Source organism: Apus apus, chromosome Z (genome assembly GCF_020740795.1).
Source record: "Apus apus isolate bApuApu2 chromosome Z, bApuApu2.pri.cur, whole genome shotgun sequence".
In the NCBI taxonomy this organism is placed as follows: domain Eukaryota; kingdom Metazoa; phylum Chordata; class Aves; order Apodiformes; family Apodidae; genus Apus; species Apus apus.
In genome coordinates, this window is record NC_067312.1 from 25,057,058 (window position 1) to 25,074,006 (window position 16,949).

At 40.3% G+C, this 16,949-nt stretch overlaps 2 protein-coding genes across 5 annotated transcripts in view; one reads left to right on the top strand and one right to left on the bottom strand.

Moving 5' to 3' along the window:
* The window catches only part of SCAMP1 (secretory carrier membrane protein 1), a 186,931-nt gene that overhangs the window by 83,922 nt on the left and 86,060 nt on the right, over positions 1–16,949 (bottom strand). The gene's annotated exons all lie outside the window — the stretch shown is intronic.
* AP3B1 (adaptor related protein complex 3 subunit beta 1) overlaps positions 1–16,949 on the top strand; it is a 211,450-nt gene that overhangs the window by 36,879 nt on the left and 157,622 nt on the right. For 2 of the 4 annotated variants that reach the window (XM_051641898.1, XM_051641899.1), the window contains one exon: positions 14,370–14,445. In XM_051641898.1, coding sequence (XP_051497858.1) covers positions 14,370–14,445 — 76 coding nt within the window. Of the gene's footprint in view, positions 1–1,302; positions 1,490–14,369; positions 14,446–15,347; positions 15,398–16,949 lie in introns of those variants that run through there. The other 2 variants (XM_051641897.1, XM_051641900.1) reach the window with 2 other exon arrangements.

The following is a 16,949-nucleotide window of genomic DNA, read 5'->3' on the forward strand; positions in this document are numbered from 1 at the left end:
AATCTCTCTGTAGATCACAGCAACTTCTTAAACATTCGGGAGAGAGGTATGTGGGTTTTCTTTGACTTGTGTGGACACAGCTCTCCAGCACTCAACTCTGGTTTTTGATTCTTTAAAACCCAAGATATAGGATGCCATCTGACTTGGTATGATTGAGAGGTGCCCATCTCTAGTCACATTATTGGAAGACTATCAACAGTGACTGTGACTGTGGCAGTTATGAGATACTTCCATCTACAGGGAAACTATGGAAGCTGTTAGTGCACACAATGCAAAGGGCAGGACAAAAATTGAAGTCTGAAGAACCAACAGGTAAAATAGTGGTAGTCAAGGGGCTTTTACACTCTAAGCCATGACTTTCAAGAGTGCTACAAAGAAAAAAGCTGTGAGAGGTCACAACACAAAGCTGCAGTGTTGAGATCCATAGAAGGCAACTGTTGAGGACATCTCTCCTTATAGCAACCCACACTCTTGCAAACCCTGTATTGATAAGTCCTTTTGTCAGGTTTGTTTGGTTGGCAATGACTCAGTTTCAACCAGAAATGTACAAATTGCTGAAAGACAAGCAAGTCAAACAGCTGCTTCAGGAAAATCTTGTGACAATCCATTCCCCCTCCCCACTCCACCCCCACCCCTTTTTGTTTGTTTTGTTCCCTCTGCAGGATATAAAATACCGTGAACCGTAACCTTTCGGAAATGAGTTCAGTTCACAGGATGAAAAGGTTGGACTCCACTAATGCGAGTTATGTCAGGAGATGGACAGGGCATTGCAACAAACCCGTATTACTCCTCAGACACAGGGGGCAGAGGGGAATGAAGCACCCGGGAAGCAAGACCGTGAAATCAGAAGAAACTTTCTTTAGCGCCGACTGTTCTTCTACCCGTTACGGCCTCTAACATGTAAACTGCTGTTGGCTTCGGCTGCCCCACCACTACGGTAACTGCCGGGAAGTGTCCGCTAGCGCCATTTACTTAGAAACACGTACGTTTGTACCAGGAACTCCTAGAAGCCACGACGGGCCGGTGCCGGGAGCCGCACCCGGCCTTTCCACCGGCCGCGTCCGCGGCGCGGCGGGAGGCCGGGAAGCGCGGCCCGCGTCGCAGGCAGGTACCGCAGGGCAGCCAGGCCGGGGCTGCGCGCACAGCCGGGCCGGGGCTGCGCGCACTGACGGGGGCGACGCGGCCGCAGCTGCCCCCGGCGCCGGGGCCGGGCCCAGCCCTGGGCAGAGGGACGCGGGCAGCCCCGCCCCGCCCCGCCCCGCCCCCCGCCACGTGACCGCCGCGCTGGCGCGTGCCCGCCGCTTCCGGGGCCCGGTGGGGGCCGGTGGCTGCGCGGCGCGGGCGGCGGCGGCGGCGGCATGTCCGGGAACGGGCTGGGCTACGGCGAGCAGGGCGGCGAGGCGGCCGCCGAGCTGGCCCAGGAGGCGGCGCCCACCGCGGCCCCTTCGGCTCCCGCGGCCTTCGGGCTCTTCAGCAGAGACACCAAGAAGTAAGGGGCGGGGGGCGGGGGGGCGGTTCGGTCCCTCACGGCCCGGGCGAGCCCCGTCCGGGGAGTGGGGCGGGTGTCCGGGGGTCGGTTCCGCGGGCCTGGGGCCGGGCGGGGCTGGCGGGAGCGCGCCCCGCGGCCTCGGGGCTCCTGCCCAGCCGGGGCGGCTCCGGGGCCGCGGTTCTGCGCTCTGCCCTTCCCTGGCCCCGCCGAAAAGTTGTTGGGTGGCTTTGCTCCCAGGTCTCCGCCGTGGAATGGGGGATCGGCAAAGTTTTTCCTCTCCGTTCCTGGCTTGTTAAATAAACGCGCATGATTTTTCCCACCGCTTTTGGTAACTTAACCGCGCTGGCACGAGTTTGATTGAATGTTGCCTTCAAGTGCATAAAAAAAAAAAAAAAAAGTGCTTGGAAGGATGTCTGGGAGTTGGAGTTGGAAATGTCGTTTATCGCGGTGAGGTGACGAGCTTAAAGTGGGTGTGAACCAGGCTGTGCCTTGGTCAGGAGTCAAAACGAGGAAATGCAAGAGGAAAACAAAAAGCTGAAGCGCACTGACACAGAAAACCTTCGGCTCCTGAAAGGAAAAGTGAATTGGAAACGGGGGGGGAGGAGGGGGGTGAAGAAAAAAAGGCGTCTGAATGGAAGGATCAAGAGGTTTGCTAAGCTGGAATGGTATCCTACAGCAAATTGGAAATCTATTCTGAGAGCGACCAATAAAAAGCACCATAAACTACGGTCTCATGTACATTAGAAAATCAATCTCTTGTTCTTCAGTTTGATTGTTCTGCACAAAGAGAGCATCCATGGCCTAGAAACCTCGACTGATGTGTTTATTTTTGTGCCACACCGAGGTAAATCACAACAAGGTGAAGCTGCTGTCACTCTCCTGCTTATCTCTGCGAGACAACAGCTCATAGGCCTCCTCAGTTTGCCAGAGAAGTCACATTTCTCTTCCCCTGCTATTCCACTACATCATTTTTTTATTTTATTTTTGCGCTTTTCAGTCTGTTCCAGTTTAAATTTTTGATGCTCTAGCATGGATGCCCATCTGCTGACTTGCGTGTTGTAGCTGATTTGTGTTGCTTGCACCTTTCTTTTCCTCTCCCCTTCCACAGAAACAACTTTGGGCTTTATCTCTTGCTGTTGCTTTGCTTCATCTTTTACACGGAGGGACAGTGGGGCAGCACGTACCCCAAGCACTGATCATAGCCATAATTCTCTCTGCGATTCATTTAATCCAAGACATCAGCCTGTTTTGCGGGTGCACTCTAGCTTTCTGTTTCATCAGATGCAGAAGCTGAAGTGAGTGATTCTGCCTGAGGCTGCCCAGTGGTCAGGAGGAAGTATAGCGCTGGGGTCTGGACACATAGTGTGGATGTGTGTGTATATGGCTTCTTTCAATACGAAAGGACCAGAGTAGCTGAGCTTATTGTATGTATGCATGCCTTACTAATTAATTGTCCCTCAAGGCTTGCTCTTAACGCTTAAGGAATGGAGAGGAGATCCATCCTCCAAAGGAGGGGCTTGGGAGGAAGGCAAGCATTGGTCTCTGGTCTTTTGTAGCTGACAAACAAGTTATTGTTGAAGTAGGAAGTTAGCGTTCTTCCATCTTGTGGTGTTTGCCATATAGAACAGCACATGGCAAGTTGCTGCAGAGAGGCACAAATGAGTGTCAATGGACTTAAATCTGAAGTTAGACACTATCTAATAGACACTATGTGTCCTAACTATTTAGTTTCTAGCATTTCAATAGAAATACCTAGCTGAAGTACTTACCTAAATTTCTGAGCATCCCTTGGTGTCAAAGGTTCATGTGTCTTTTTCTTCTGCTAAAGTTGCCATTTTTAGCAATTCTATGCTTTGTACATTAACTTTCAATCACCAATAGAATCTTCGGTAAGAAAACATGGTATTTTCTTCATATATTGTGGTTTTCTTGAAATATATTGTGGTTTGCCCTGAAACTTCTGTCATGGTGACATCTTAAACCTGTGTCAGTTGAAAGTTTTACTGTTAGAAGATCAGTAAAGATTAAATAATTGAAATAAATAGTTATCTTAATACAAACAAAATAGGTTGCAGGCACAATGTGCAAATAGTATGTTTCTCATTAGTTAATATATTTTATTTATCCAATGCAGTGGAAAAAAATAATAATTATAGAACTTTGTTCTTCTTCTGTCAGATAATCGTATAAATGTCAAGGACAAAAGAGCATGAGAAAAACAGGCTTTTATGAACTTTATTACATGAATTATTCTTAAGCACAACGTGTACATAGAGAAATGTTTTCTTACTGATTTTGACTAAACTGAAACTGGTTTTGAATAAGTAGTTTCACAACAAATATGAGATTGGGTCTAGCTTTTTCTGTAAATGTTGAATTGTGGCTAAATAGGCAAATATAACTTGCCTATTTGATACTACTTTTTAAAAGCCTTCTGATTATTTAGGTCATTTCAAATACATTTGAGGTGGTTCTTGTGTTCAGAGAATGGAAACTGTGTTCATTCTGTTAAACATCTCCTTAACTGAATCATTAAAAGATTTCATGTACCTGAGATGGGTTAGTCTAAACCTTTCTGTGTGGAATGGAGCCCCTTGCATGGCTGGAGATGCCTTTTCCTGTCCTTCTCTCCCTTTTCCACGCTTGTCACATGAGCTGACGTGTATGATATTCCTTATTCCTTGATAAAACTTGTATAGTTATACTTCAGGGATTTATGTGTCTGGGTGTGTAGTCTTGACTCTTGTCTCTGAATTGGTTATGTTCCAGACATAGGTTACTCTGGATACTCCAGATGTACTTATCTTTACATGCTCTACATGTTTGAGAAAGAAGAAAAAAAAATGAAAGTTGTGGGCCACCAGAATAGTGGGAATGGTCTGTAGACAAGTCTTTGTCAGTAACAGGAGTTTTGATCAGAAAATTGATAAGAGTCAGTGGATCATGTAAATAGTACAGACTGGCCAAATCCAGTCTGTGAACTGCTACATATTTCTCCATCTGGAGATGGTCTAGATTGATGGAATCAATAAATAAACACTGCCTACTTAGAAGAATGTCAAAATCATCTGTATAGTGGAGATACTGATTGATGCAGATCACCTAAGTTAATAGGATATTTTTATGAATTCAGTATGTACTATTGCTCTATGTAGAGGGTTAAAAAGTCTAACCACCTTTGAGCTTTTAGGAAAACCTAGAGAGATAATTAGTAAACCAGGGTCCTTCTTAATTGCATATGTAAGAGTGCAGCGGTTACTGTCTACAGTTAATTGCAGGTGGACAGGGGTTTTTAATCCATATTAATTGCATTTAAAAAAAAAAAATTACCCAAATGTAATACTGAAATACAATATTTGTTCTTGGAAATGGTAGGATTTCAGCACTAAAACCGGGTATTGCTGTACCTAAGCCACATGTGAAAACTTAGAGGTGAACTGCATGAGTAACAGCAGTAGTTATCAATTGGTAAGTACAGTAGTGAAGCAGATGGCAAAATTTATAACAAGCATATTCAACTTTACTGATTTGCATCCTTAAACTATATTCCTGCCAAGCAAAATACATTTGTAATTTATTAGACTTTTTTCCTGTAGATCTGGCTTTTGCATTCTATTCAGCTATTCGAGAAAGCTTGGCAGGGCTGCTGACCCATTTTTTTTTTTTCTGATATTTGCAAGACTGTTTTGCAGAGCTGATCTAAGGTGGTGATTTCATTAAGATACTCATTCCCCAATTCTCTGTGCAGAAGACTTTTCCAAATTCATCAGAGCTAAAAACTTGCTTTCAACAGCTGCCAGAGAGGTTCTTAGAGTCTTAAATTGATCTAGTTTGGCCTTGGCATACCCTGTTCAACTAGTCATGATAAGCTTGTACATGAACTACCATTTGTGGAATTCTTGGAGGAGACTCACTCAAACTTGATGCATTCAGTAGCTCCTTGGCATGTTTGCTTTCTTTCCCCATCTGTTGCAACGGCTCTGTGCCCACTAGTATGGTGATATGCCAGTGTTGGTAGGATGTCCAAGCCAGCAAAGGTGAACAGTTTGGGTGAACTGATGACTATAGAAGATAAAATCTGAACTCTGTAGTTAGGATAGGAGCTAAATGCAGTATGTGAACATGAGCATACTATTGTAGAGCACTTCCCCAGCTGAAATTGGTCAGATCTGATGCAAAGTGACACGCAGAAATTTGTTCTTATTGCCATACGCTTGGCATGTATGAGCATGCAAGCAGCGATCTGTTGGTTTGCTGTGACTCTGTAATGTAGTCGTTACAAAAATGTGAGGCTTTTTTAGTTTTTCAGAAAGGCAGATGTTATCGTTTAAGGTCTTCACTGTGGTTTCTGTATATTTTTAGTGTAATATATTTGCTGTAGACACTCATTACGATCTGCATCCTGGGTGGAATTAAACAGATATTTCTGTTGCACTGTTAGAAGTCTTAATACTTGCAAGAAATTCCTGTTTTTCTTATTTCTGCTTTTCTGAAGACTTTCCTTGCCTGTGGCAACCTGCGTAAGTTTTCTTGCTTCGAGAAAACCAAAATTATTTTGTCTTATAAATTTTTATTTTGCATCCTGCTTGAAGATGAACAGCAGTACATTGTAATGCTCTTTAACAGTGTTTCTGAAATGTTGTGGGTGAATTTGGAAATATATTATCACTGTTGTAAATTCTGGCAGTGGCAACACCACCTTTTTAGTTCTATCTGTAAAAGAAGCCTATTCACACTTTTTTCAGAAAAGCTGGAAATAATTTCTGCTTCTCATTCTCCTTCAAGCCCTTTAAAACTATCAAATGCTGCAAAGCAATTTTCAAATGTCTGCAAATTCTGCTCGCTGGCCTCCTTGAGACAGGTGGTAAACGTGACAGTACCACCTCAGATACCACTTTTTCAGGCTTCAGGAAACTAGTGTCTGTAACCAAGGAAGACTTTTCTCTCACAGAAGCTTTGGTGCAGTATTGGAGGTGTAAAATTGAAATAATAGTTGAATTTTGTGTTAGTGATGTGAATTGACACCCAGTATGAATAGTGTTATAGAGGAAGAGGAAGGCAATACTGAGTAGCACCACAAGATGTCATTCAAACAGTTTGTAGTATGGAGTGAAACTCGGATTTCTTAATTTCGTGATAGAGGAAGTAACCCAAATCAACTGCAGAATAAACTCAAATTGTAGCATGTTCTTACTGCCATTTTTTGTTCCATGTTACGTGACTTTGAAATCAATTTACAATTCCTCTTTAAATTCACACATGTTTAGAGTTTGCACGGTTGCCTCAACTAGAATAAGCCAATGTATTTTACAGATTTTGCAGTGCCAATAAAGTGTAAAAAACAAACAAAAAGCCAAGAACACCACACCCAAAAGAACCTCACAACCTGGTGGGTTTTTTTGTTTGGTTGGTTTTTTGGTTTTGTTTTTTTCTTATATTTTGAACCCGCACAGAAAAAAAGACTTAATGTAGGACTTAATTACTACCCAGGTGCCAAGGGTAGCATCAGTTAGTCAGTGTCGATTTTCTGCTCTGAACCTGGTGACATTCACAGTATTTTGAACATTACATTGGAACTTTTTACTGTTCTGCAGGAAAAAAAAAATATCTTAGTGTGCAGTTGCTCAAAGTATGTAATGCAGACGGAAGTTGAACACAAGAACAGTGCAGCTGATACAATGAAACTGAAGTATGCAGTGGATGGAAAACTTAAAATGCATGGTTAAAACTCTGTTGAATGGGACTTCTGTTAACTTTTATTCCTGATTTGTAGCATGTGGTTCCACAATATCAGAATTAATGAAGCTTGCTTCCTCCACTGCGGTGGGTTTTTTTTGCAGTTTCCTGTATCATCTTACCTTGCAGTAACTGGGTGCCTTCCTTATGTATGAAGAGCCTCTATCTCACCACAACTTTATTAATGTAAAATTCCTTCCCTTTTCTAAGAGGTAATTAAAACTATTCCCAGGTTTTAAGGAAAACAGATGGAATAGGGAGTTATAATTGAATTCTTATCTCTTAAAAGCATTGTTGCATTGCCAGGTGGGCTTCATTTGGAGTTTTTGTATTTATCAAACTTAAAACTTTTTACAAAAAACCCTTGTAATTAGTGGGTGACTTCTTTCAGTAACTGGGTACATTGGAATTATACAAAATGCTGACAATTTACGCAGTTCATATGATGAGGTTGCTTAAAAAGAGTAGGAGATGTAATAAATATGTATCTTCTCAGGGTGGAGTAAGCGTTCTCGTAATAACAGCTGTTCAGAATATGTAGATGCAGTGGCAAACGATATGCCACAGATTATGGATTAGTATTTTAATGCGATTGAAAGGTTTATCGTAGTTCCGGGTAGAAGACGAAGTAACCAAGGGAGAGGGCCAGATTAGTCTTAGGCATAGCTGGTTTAAACTTCAATAACGTACTGTTATGACTACCTATTTTGTTTTCTGTAAAAATGGGTAATACTGAATAGACTATTCCAAGTTGAAATGTACCTACAATGATCATCAGTTCTGCTGCCTGACCAGTTCAGGGCTGACTAAATTTAAAGCATGATATGAAGGACATTGTCCAAATGTCTCTTCAATCCATGACAGGCTTGGGGCATTGACCACCACTCCAGGAAGCCCGTTCCAGTGTATGGCCACCCTTTTGGTAAAGAAATTATTCCTGATGTCCAGTCCAAACCTCCCCTGCACAGTTGTGAACATTTCCATGTGACCTGTCACTGGATCCCAGGGAGAAGAGATGAGCACCTCCCTCCTGGAACATGTAAACAGTAATGAGGTTGCCCCTCAGCCACCTTTTCTCCAAACTAGTCTAGCCCAAAGTCCTCAGCTGCTCCTCATAGGACGTTCCTTCAGCCCTTTCACCAGTGTTGGTGTCTTTCTCTGGACACATTCAAATGCCTTCATGTTTCCTAAACTGTGTGGCCCAGAACTACATACAGTACTCAAGGTGAGGCTGTACTAATACGGTGTATTAGTGGGATACAGTGGGACAGTCACCTCTTCTCACCAGCTGGTAGTGCTGTGTTTGATGCACCCCAGGATGCGTTTGCCCTCTTGGCTGCTATGGCACTCTGCTGACTTCTGTTGAGTTTACTGTCAGCTAGGACCCCTGGATCACTTTCTGCAGGTGTGCTTTCCAGGCACTCACCTGCCAGTTTATACTTGTAGCCAACGTTACTCCATCCTAGGTGCAGAACAGCATGTTCAGATTTATTCTTTAGTTGCTGCTTGCTGCAGTCAGCATGGAGGGTGACGGCCAGGGTCCTTTCTGGCAAAAGACTCCAGGCTGTTAAAATAGTTTGGCAATATGTTCTCTTGACTGTCAAGCTCTATTTTTTTTTGCTCTGATTCTGGGATGTTAGAGTGGGTTTTTTGCCCCCCCCCCCCCCCCCTTTTTTTTTTTTTTTATGACAAAGGAGTATAGGCAAGATGAAAGGGAATGAGAACTAGAAAGATCTAACTGGTAGGGTTTTGTTTACTTTCTTACAATAGCATCTAGAACATGAGTCCTAACCACTAGACTTACTACAGGTCCTGCCATAGCCATACCCTTACCAAATCCAGCAGTGTTGCAAAGGTGTGTGAAGAAAGAAGTGCTTGGAGGTGGAAGTGGAATAGTATCCATCTTAAAAGCTGCAATCAAAATACGAAAACATAGAAGACGGTTAGAAATCCTCTTCCCCCACTTTACATTTGACCAGTGATTTAAAGAGACTATATTATTCTGGATGTGTTTTGTGATGTTGATTGTGTTATATTGTCACTGGTCTGTCACGCTGCTATGAAAGTTAGTGGACGAATTTGCGTTTCTAATTTAAACTCCCTTAGCTTTTGAATTCTTATTGAGGGACACAAGACTATGGTGGTTAAGATTATAAAGGTGACTGAGTACTGATTCTTTAATGTATTAGTGATTGGCTCATTGCCTTTTATGGTGGATGCTATACAAATACTATTGTATTTTGTAGCCTGTTTCTGCTGTGTATATTTCTAATTGGGGTCCACACCAGTGCTTTCAAAAGAATGCAGTTAGGACAGTATAGCCATGTTATATAGAGGTTGAGATGTTAGACTGTAGTCAGGAGCTCAGGGAACCTCTTTGCATACTTAGATATGGTATTAGGCAGACAGGTGGGAGTCTTTAAGTGTGGGGGGTTTTTTTCCGCTCTCAGGAAGTCCATTCACCTATTCTTAACTGTTGGAGAAAATGGGCTCAGGGCTGATATATTTACTCTTAAAAAGGATTTTTTGGTGGTGTTTGTTATTGGGTTTGTTAAGGCCTTCACTGTCCTCCTCTGTAAAGCTCCACATTTATCCACAGACTATCAGATCAGGCTGCTTTAAACCTGGTTTTGCTGCTGAAGTAATAAAACTTGCATTTCAGTCACTTGTAATACGTACCTAACTGTGTAAGACTGAAACTGTGCTCAAAGTTTTAGCAGGGAGAAGCAAAGATTGATATAGCTGGAGAGCTGCTTGTGGATTCCTGAGCTCCTGTCAGGTGAACATAACTGCTAAAGAAATTCTTCATCTAACATTATGTACTGATGACCTGTCACTTCAGAATAACTAATGAGTATAGAAACATGAACAGCAGTCTGAAGCTTGCATTTGTTTTCTATTTAAAGGAATTTTACTTAAGGTTTGAAATTCCCTTAAATCTTCTGAGCGCTCAGAAGATGAAAATATTGTTGTATGGTACAATAAACTGTATTATGAAAGGCTGAAATGCATTTGGGAACATTGTTCATTGAGGGTGTTGATAAGAGTTGTTTTTGGAGGGAAATGACCTTTGAAATCTATGTAGGGTATTGGTTTTTAAAAGTTGAAACAGCAAGGGAGTGGGTATCCTGTTACATAGTTTCTTGAGTAGACCTCAGTTTCAACAGGCAAGCTTCCTTGAGTGCAATTTTTTTTTTTTTTTTAAAATTGAAATACTGTACTTAGAATAATGGAACAAAATTCTACAACGTTGGGTAGAGTAATCGAGGTATCTTGCAGTATTAAGTCTGCTCTTAAAGGCAGAAACTTTGAGGTTACACTGAAACCGTATCTAACTGTAGAAGAAAAAAGGCTTGCTGCTGCTGAACCGTGTGAATATATGGAACAGTGTGTTACTCTGTAAGTATCTCATGCTTGCTAAACCTGGATAATAATTTCTTAGAAAATATTTTTAAAAAATGCATCAGGTAGCAATTAATTTCCAAAGGGATTAATAAAATCTTGTGTGTTTTCTGTTCCCTTCCACTGCTTTTCTCATAGGAAAGGATGACTGGCTGTAAGCAGGTCTTTGTGTCTTAATTTCTCTAGTTTATGTCTTCTGTATTAACATTTTTAAATGTTTTATTTGGAAAGGTGTGATATAACATTTTCTATAAGAGAAGTACATTTAACCATTAAATGCTTCCTTCTTCTGTCTTCACATGTCTTGAATTAACCTTTTACCTTTTCACCTTCACCTTTTACTTTTTTTTTTTCCTCTGTTTTTATTACACTAATAACTAATATGTGTCCTTGATTACTCTCTGCTTTTGTCATTCCCAAATTCAGGTAGCTGGTCTTCAGCATGTATTTGAATCTTGTGGCGTGTAACTTCCTCCTTTTTTGCTACTTGATTCTTAAGTTAAAAGTTATTATTTCCACATTTCTTACTTTCTCATTTTTTTATTTTGTTGATGTAGTTTTGTTTTTACATTAACATTTTTTGGATTTTTTTAGGTAGATGTATTCCCAGACTTGAATCTTACGTAGTTGCTACAAAATCTTACTCATTCAGCCTTTTTTGATTCTTCATTTGGATACTTCTTTTCTTGAAAAGTAGTTGCTTGGTTGGTAGTGCCAAGGAACTGGTGTGTCCTCCTATCACTTATGAGAAGGACTCCAAGCAACTTTGTAGATCAAGTTCAGTGTTACGCTATGCGACTTTGGTAACTGTGTCATATAGATTCTTTCACAAAGCTAAGCTGAAAAGGTAAGGTTTAAGACTTAAGCAGAGGGAGTTAGAGGTTTCTGAAATTCTTGTATCCAGCTAGAGCAAAGTCTCAGGTGAGGTGATTCAAGCTAGAAGAACTGATAATTATTCAGTGTCCTATGAGTGGACTCATAGGTGGAAAGGAAGGGTCAATAAAATAAGTTTTTTCTGTGACCAAGAACAATGGAAATTATGAGAGCTGCCAGAAGTTAAATCAAGCTAGCCTTTCTATAAAGTTAATTACAAATGTTGCTACATAGGGAGATAAAAACCAACAAGTTATTAAGGGTATTTTAGGTACAGCGCTAAAGCAACGAATACTTGATTTCTGATACAAAAAATAAGAATGCAGAGCTGAGGGAAAAATATGGAGTTGCTGAAGGGAGTATGAGGATATAGAGGTGAACATGGGGGCATTCTTGAAGTGAAATCGGAAAACTGGAGAGCTTAATGCAGGACGTATGCCTTTATGTGAGGAACTTGGAGGAGCCGGGAGGAGGGCAGTAAGAAAAGATCTATGAAATCACTGCATTAGTTAAATTTAACACATCTCTCATCCTGGGCTGATCTCATAGGAAGAAGGTACACTAAGATGTTACCACTTACCCTGGAAGGAAACTACAGGTACATTAAACTGTTCTCAACAGCATGCAAAACCACAGAACAAAGTTGGATGGGAAGTATACTTCAAAGGACTGAAGCAAATACCTAAATAAATGTATCAATATAATACTGACCATACAGCTCTTTGAACACTTCCAGGAACAATTAAGAACAATAAAAGCCTTTTGAGAGTGATGCAGGCAAAATAGGGAGTTCCCAGTGGTATGTGGGAAATTATGCTGAAGCAGGCAAGAAAATAGAGTATTTCCACTTTTTTTCTTTTGAAGTTACTACTCAAGTATTAAACTGTGAAGTGAAGGCAGTATTTATAACAGGACATTTGTATTAGGTTTTTGTGGTGTTACATAAAACACTTTTATTTTTGGAAAAGCAGCTAGACTTCAATTGGAAGTAGGTATCTGCATCCTAAATTTTGCATGTTTTTCTTTTGATTTATTAAGAAAATATTATTTGGGTTTTTTCCCCGTCCATTTGTGGTTCCTAATTTTGTGGATATATGCTAAAGTGTGAGGGTGATGGAGATATCCCTGGAGGGATGGGGAACAGATGCAGCACAGGGTCTGAAAATGAGGAAAATCTCTACTAGAGTGATTCTGTCCCTTGCAAGTAGGAAAAATGCTATTTAAAGATTTATGAATGGATGAAGATGTTCTGGATTCAGCTGGTATCGAGCTAATTTTGTTCTTAGTAGTTAGGGTAGTGCTTTGTTCTGGATTTAGTATGACATCTGGTATTAGAGAATTGTTGACTGTGCACTGGCGTTTTTAGTTGTTGCTAAGAAATCAAGGACTTTTCAACTTCCCATGTTTTGCTATTGTGCCAGGTACAGAAGAAGTCCGGAGTTGACATAGACAGTATAATGGGTCTGAACTGACCTGTGAAATATTCCTTATCATGCATTGTTGTACTCAGTATCTAGATGAGGGTTGGCTGGGAATGTCTCTTCTGGCATTAAAATTCAGGATTTTTCTCCTCTGGGATCGCTGCCCAAGGATAGGCTGGTGGCGAGCAGGTCGTGAACCGTTGTAATGTCTGTAACTTGTTTGTATATTCTGTTATTATTTTTATCTTATTTCAATTATTAAATTACTTTTCTGTCAATCTGTAAGTCTCTATACCTTTCCCCAGTGAGGTTGGGGAGAATGTGTGAACAAGTGGCTGCATGGTATTTAACGGCCTGCTAGGTTAAAACCATGGCAGGATGATATTTTGTCTCATTGTAGTTAGTTCAGGCTTTGGCATAAAACTTTTGTTTTTTTCGTCTCCATCTGAAAATCTGAGGGCAATGATAAATTAGAGTATATCTAGATTTCCCATTCTCTGTTGAAATCCTGTCTGGATTTTCATGTTGCCTTCCACTATGTGAAAGCTCACAGAGTTTGTAAAACTTGTAATGTTTTCAGAGTTCTTTGATATGTTGCAGATGTCTATTGAATTGCTGTGTGCTTCAAATATTTCAGCACTCAAGCAATCTAGTAATGAGAAAAGGCTATTTCTTCAAAGAGTATTTTGTAAACTCTCAGAGTCTATAGATGCAATCATACTGATTTTTTGCACCTAAAAAACTTAACAGGGTGAGTTTCCTTATTAGTGGTGGCTAGTGAGAAGTTCTGTTTGTGATAGAACATCCTTGTCAAGTTAGTATTTTCATGTCAGAGTTTTTTCAGCTGTACGAAGTGCTTGTTCGCTATATGTGTCTAACCATGTGGCTATATTAATCTTATAGCATGTAGAATAGATGTACTAGAGACATGAGGCTTTTAATCCTGAGGGCAGGGGCTAGCAATTTGGAATCCAGAATGGCAAATGAAAACAGAGTTATATGCTTTATTCTTTTTGAAATTCAGACCATACTGAAACCTGCTATTGGGTTTTTTGGTGATGTATGAAAGCTGATACTATATTTTAATAAAAACATGTGAATCTCAAGCTGTTATATCTGGCCCTAACTGAATGGAGGGAGGGAAAGGGGATGAGTTGCTGGTTCAAACTGAGCCCTTGTCTGGCCTCCGGGCTTCAGCCTTTCAGCCACAGTTCAGCTAACAGCAGACTGAAGTTTCATGGGTTTGCATTATTTTTGGAATCTGATAGATTCCTTTACTGAACACTTGATTATACTTGGACAGCATGTTAACAAATACATTTTAGAAGTCACCAAGAAAGGGCAATGCTTCATATTAAGCTGTTGAATTAATGCAAGAATATAAAAATGGTATTTTGGTTTTATTGTTTATTTTTTCTAATTGATGCTTTACTGTGTTTATACCATAGGAATGAAGACCTAAAACAAATGCTGGAAAGCAGTAAAGATTCTGCAAAGCTGGATGCTATGAAAAGGATTGTTGGGGTATGTGATTTTTTTTATTTTTATTTTTCAGATTGAGTCAAGTTTTCTGCTTTACAGATCCTTTACCAAGTTAGCATTTGAATCTCTAAATGGTGTTTAAAGGCTATTGTAAAGTTCTTAATTTGGAATTTTGTGTACAGATTGCTATGTCAGAATGTATATAGCTGTATGCTTTAAAAATATTTATGTAACAATACCAACATACCTCTAGATGACTATTTTCAGTAGGAAGGTAAGACCTTAAACAGGAAATTGTTCCTTCAGATAAGCTTCAATTACTGTCTTAATTCAGCAGACAGGAGTACAAGAGAAATCTGCAGGAATAAAATGAAGAATTGCTTTCATGGTTATGTGAAGATTTTATTGTCTTTTTAAAGTGAGCATATTACCTGCATATTTGACTAAGTGGTTCTGTTGAACTGTGTACCTGTAGTGGTGATTAAATAATGTGTAACACCATTGTGTGTTTAAAACCTGTAAACTAAAGATCATAAAGTTGATAAAGGCCCTTTATTTCTTCCTAAAAGTATTAGAAGAATGTACTGTGGAAAGCTGTTCAGTGTCCACTACTTTTTCTGGGACTTCTGCAGTTGCTTCCTCTTATTGTTCCTTTAGTCTGTTTTGGGTGTTCTTATTTGTTTTGATGTTTTTTATGTGCCTTAGTTCTATCTAAGCATGTGCTTAAGTGAATAGGTACAGCTTGTATCATGTGATCATGTTCTTTCTTCTGACTCTAGAGCTAGGAATTTCTCTCTTCATTATTCTCTTGTAAGATTTTACTTAAGCTGATTGTCTTCAGCTTTTGCCTTTGATACTAGTCCTGCCAGAGACATCAATTATTTATTGGATCTGAGTAACTCATTAACTACCATCTCATAACACAATTATTTTTTTTGTGGAAGATTGCTGGGTTGATCTTCACCATGATGTGGGATTCCTCAGAGTTTGACGGGTGAGAGTCTAGCATGTAGAGGTGCTGTTGCAAGAAGTCATGGCTTTTAGAAGTGCTGTGCTTTCAACCAGTGGTAACTTAAATTCTGGTGCTTTCCTCTGAAAAGGTCTTTCTTCTGGCTGTTACTGTTGGCAGGAGGCTGTGGGAGACTTGGCTGTGGCTCCCTTGGTTTTGCTTATGAAAAGGTGGCCATATCTTTTACCTCTATATGGAAGTGGTTAGAACTGAATGTGCATGTGTATGTATGTATGTGGAGAAAACTAGAACCTATTAAGTGGAGTCAGCTTTAAATTTTAAACCAAGGATTTACGAGATTGATTTTAATTTTTGGTATTTTAAAATATTTTTTTCTACAAACAATGCCCTTTGCTTATCACACACTCATTATTAGTGCACAGTGAACAAATGTACTCGTTATAAATACCTGCTTCTGCTCCATATTCAAAGCGGTTCTTAACAACTGTCTTTGATTATCTAGAGGAATATGATGCCACGGAGCTGATGACATGTAGCTAACATTGATGGCTGTGGTCCTTGATTGTCTTAGGCTGAGGTGATCAGGCTCAGGAGTTCTTCAGCAAGGCAGAACTGAATTGAGCATATTCTTTCTTGTGTTCTCCTGTTTCTCAATTCCAGATGTTTGTCCTTTTATAAGACACTGAAGATTTTAGGCAGTTCCTAGTCTTTGGTTTATGTCTCAGTTCTCAAAGTATTGTGCAATGCTGAAAGATGTTGCTAGGCACCTTCTGTGTCTTGGGTGTATTTTTCTGTGCTTAGCTGCTGCTGCTTTTCTTAAAGCAGGAACAGCCTTCTAGCTCATACGCTGACCATTACTGGAGTGAGTGTTTTTTGAGTTGCAGGATCCTCTTGTTTTCATTCTTCCCTATTTTCAATGTTTTGCTGTTACCTGTGTTTAAAATGTGCTTCGTAAAAACATACACCTGATACTAACCCCTGGTTCATGTAACAAACTGAAACAATAAGCTTTACAGGCCAGGACTGGGACCTTGCACAATTAGCATATGTCCTTGGAACAGCAGTGATAATATCTCTGCTGGGCACAAAGATGCTTGTTGTTACTAGTTGTGCACTTACATTTAGCGACTTCACAGGGATGAGGTTTATCTTCCAGAGATGAAAGGCTTCCTTTAGCCTTATTATTAGAGGAAAAAGGAAGTCTGTTGTCAGAGTATTATTTAACATGTCTTACTAAAATGTTCATTTTCACTAATTTTAGGTAGGGGGAAAAAGCTGTGCAGACCAACCATTTTCTTACTCCTTTAGCAGACTTCAAGAGGCTGAACCTTCATTTGTTCATATAGGTATGATGGAAGAGTACCAAAAGAACACTACTTATGGCTGCTTTTGCTGCTTCTTCCTCATTTAAGGTGGATTGTAAATTCTCTCCTGTGGAGAAGGAGATACATTATGAATAAATCAGTCCTGCAGAGTCACTCTTTTAATAATGTAATTTCAGGCATAGGAGTAATCTGGTTTTGATGTTGCACTCCTTTTTTTTTATTAACCTTACTGTACTGAACCTATTATGTTC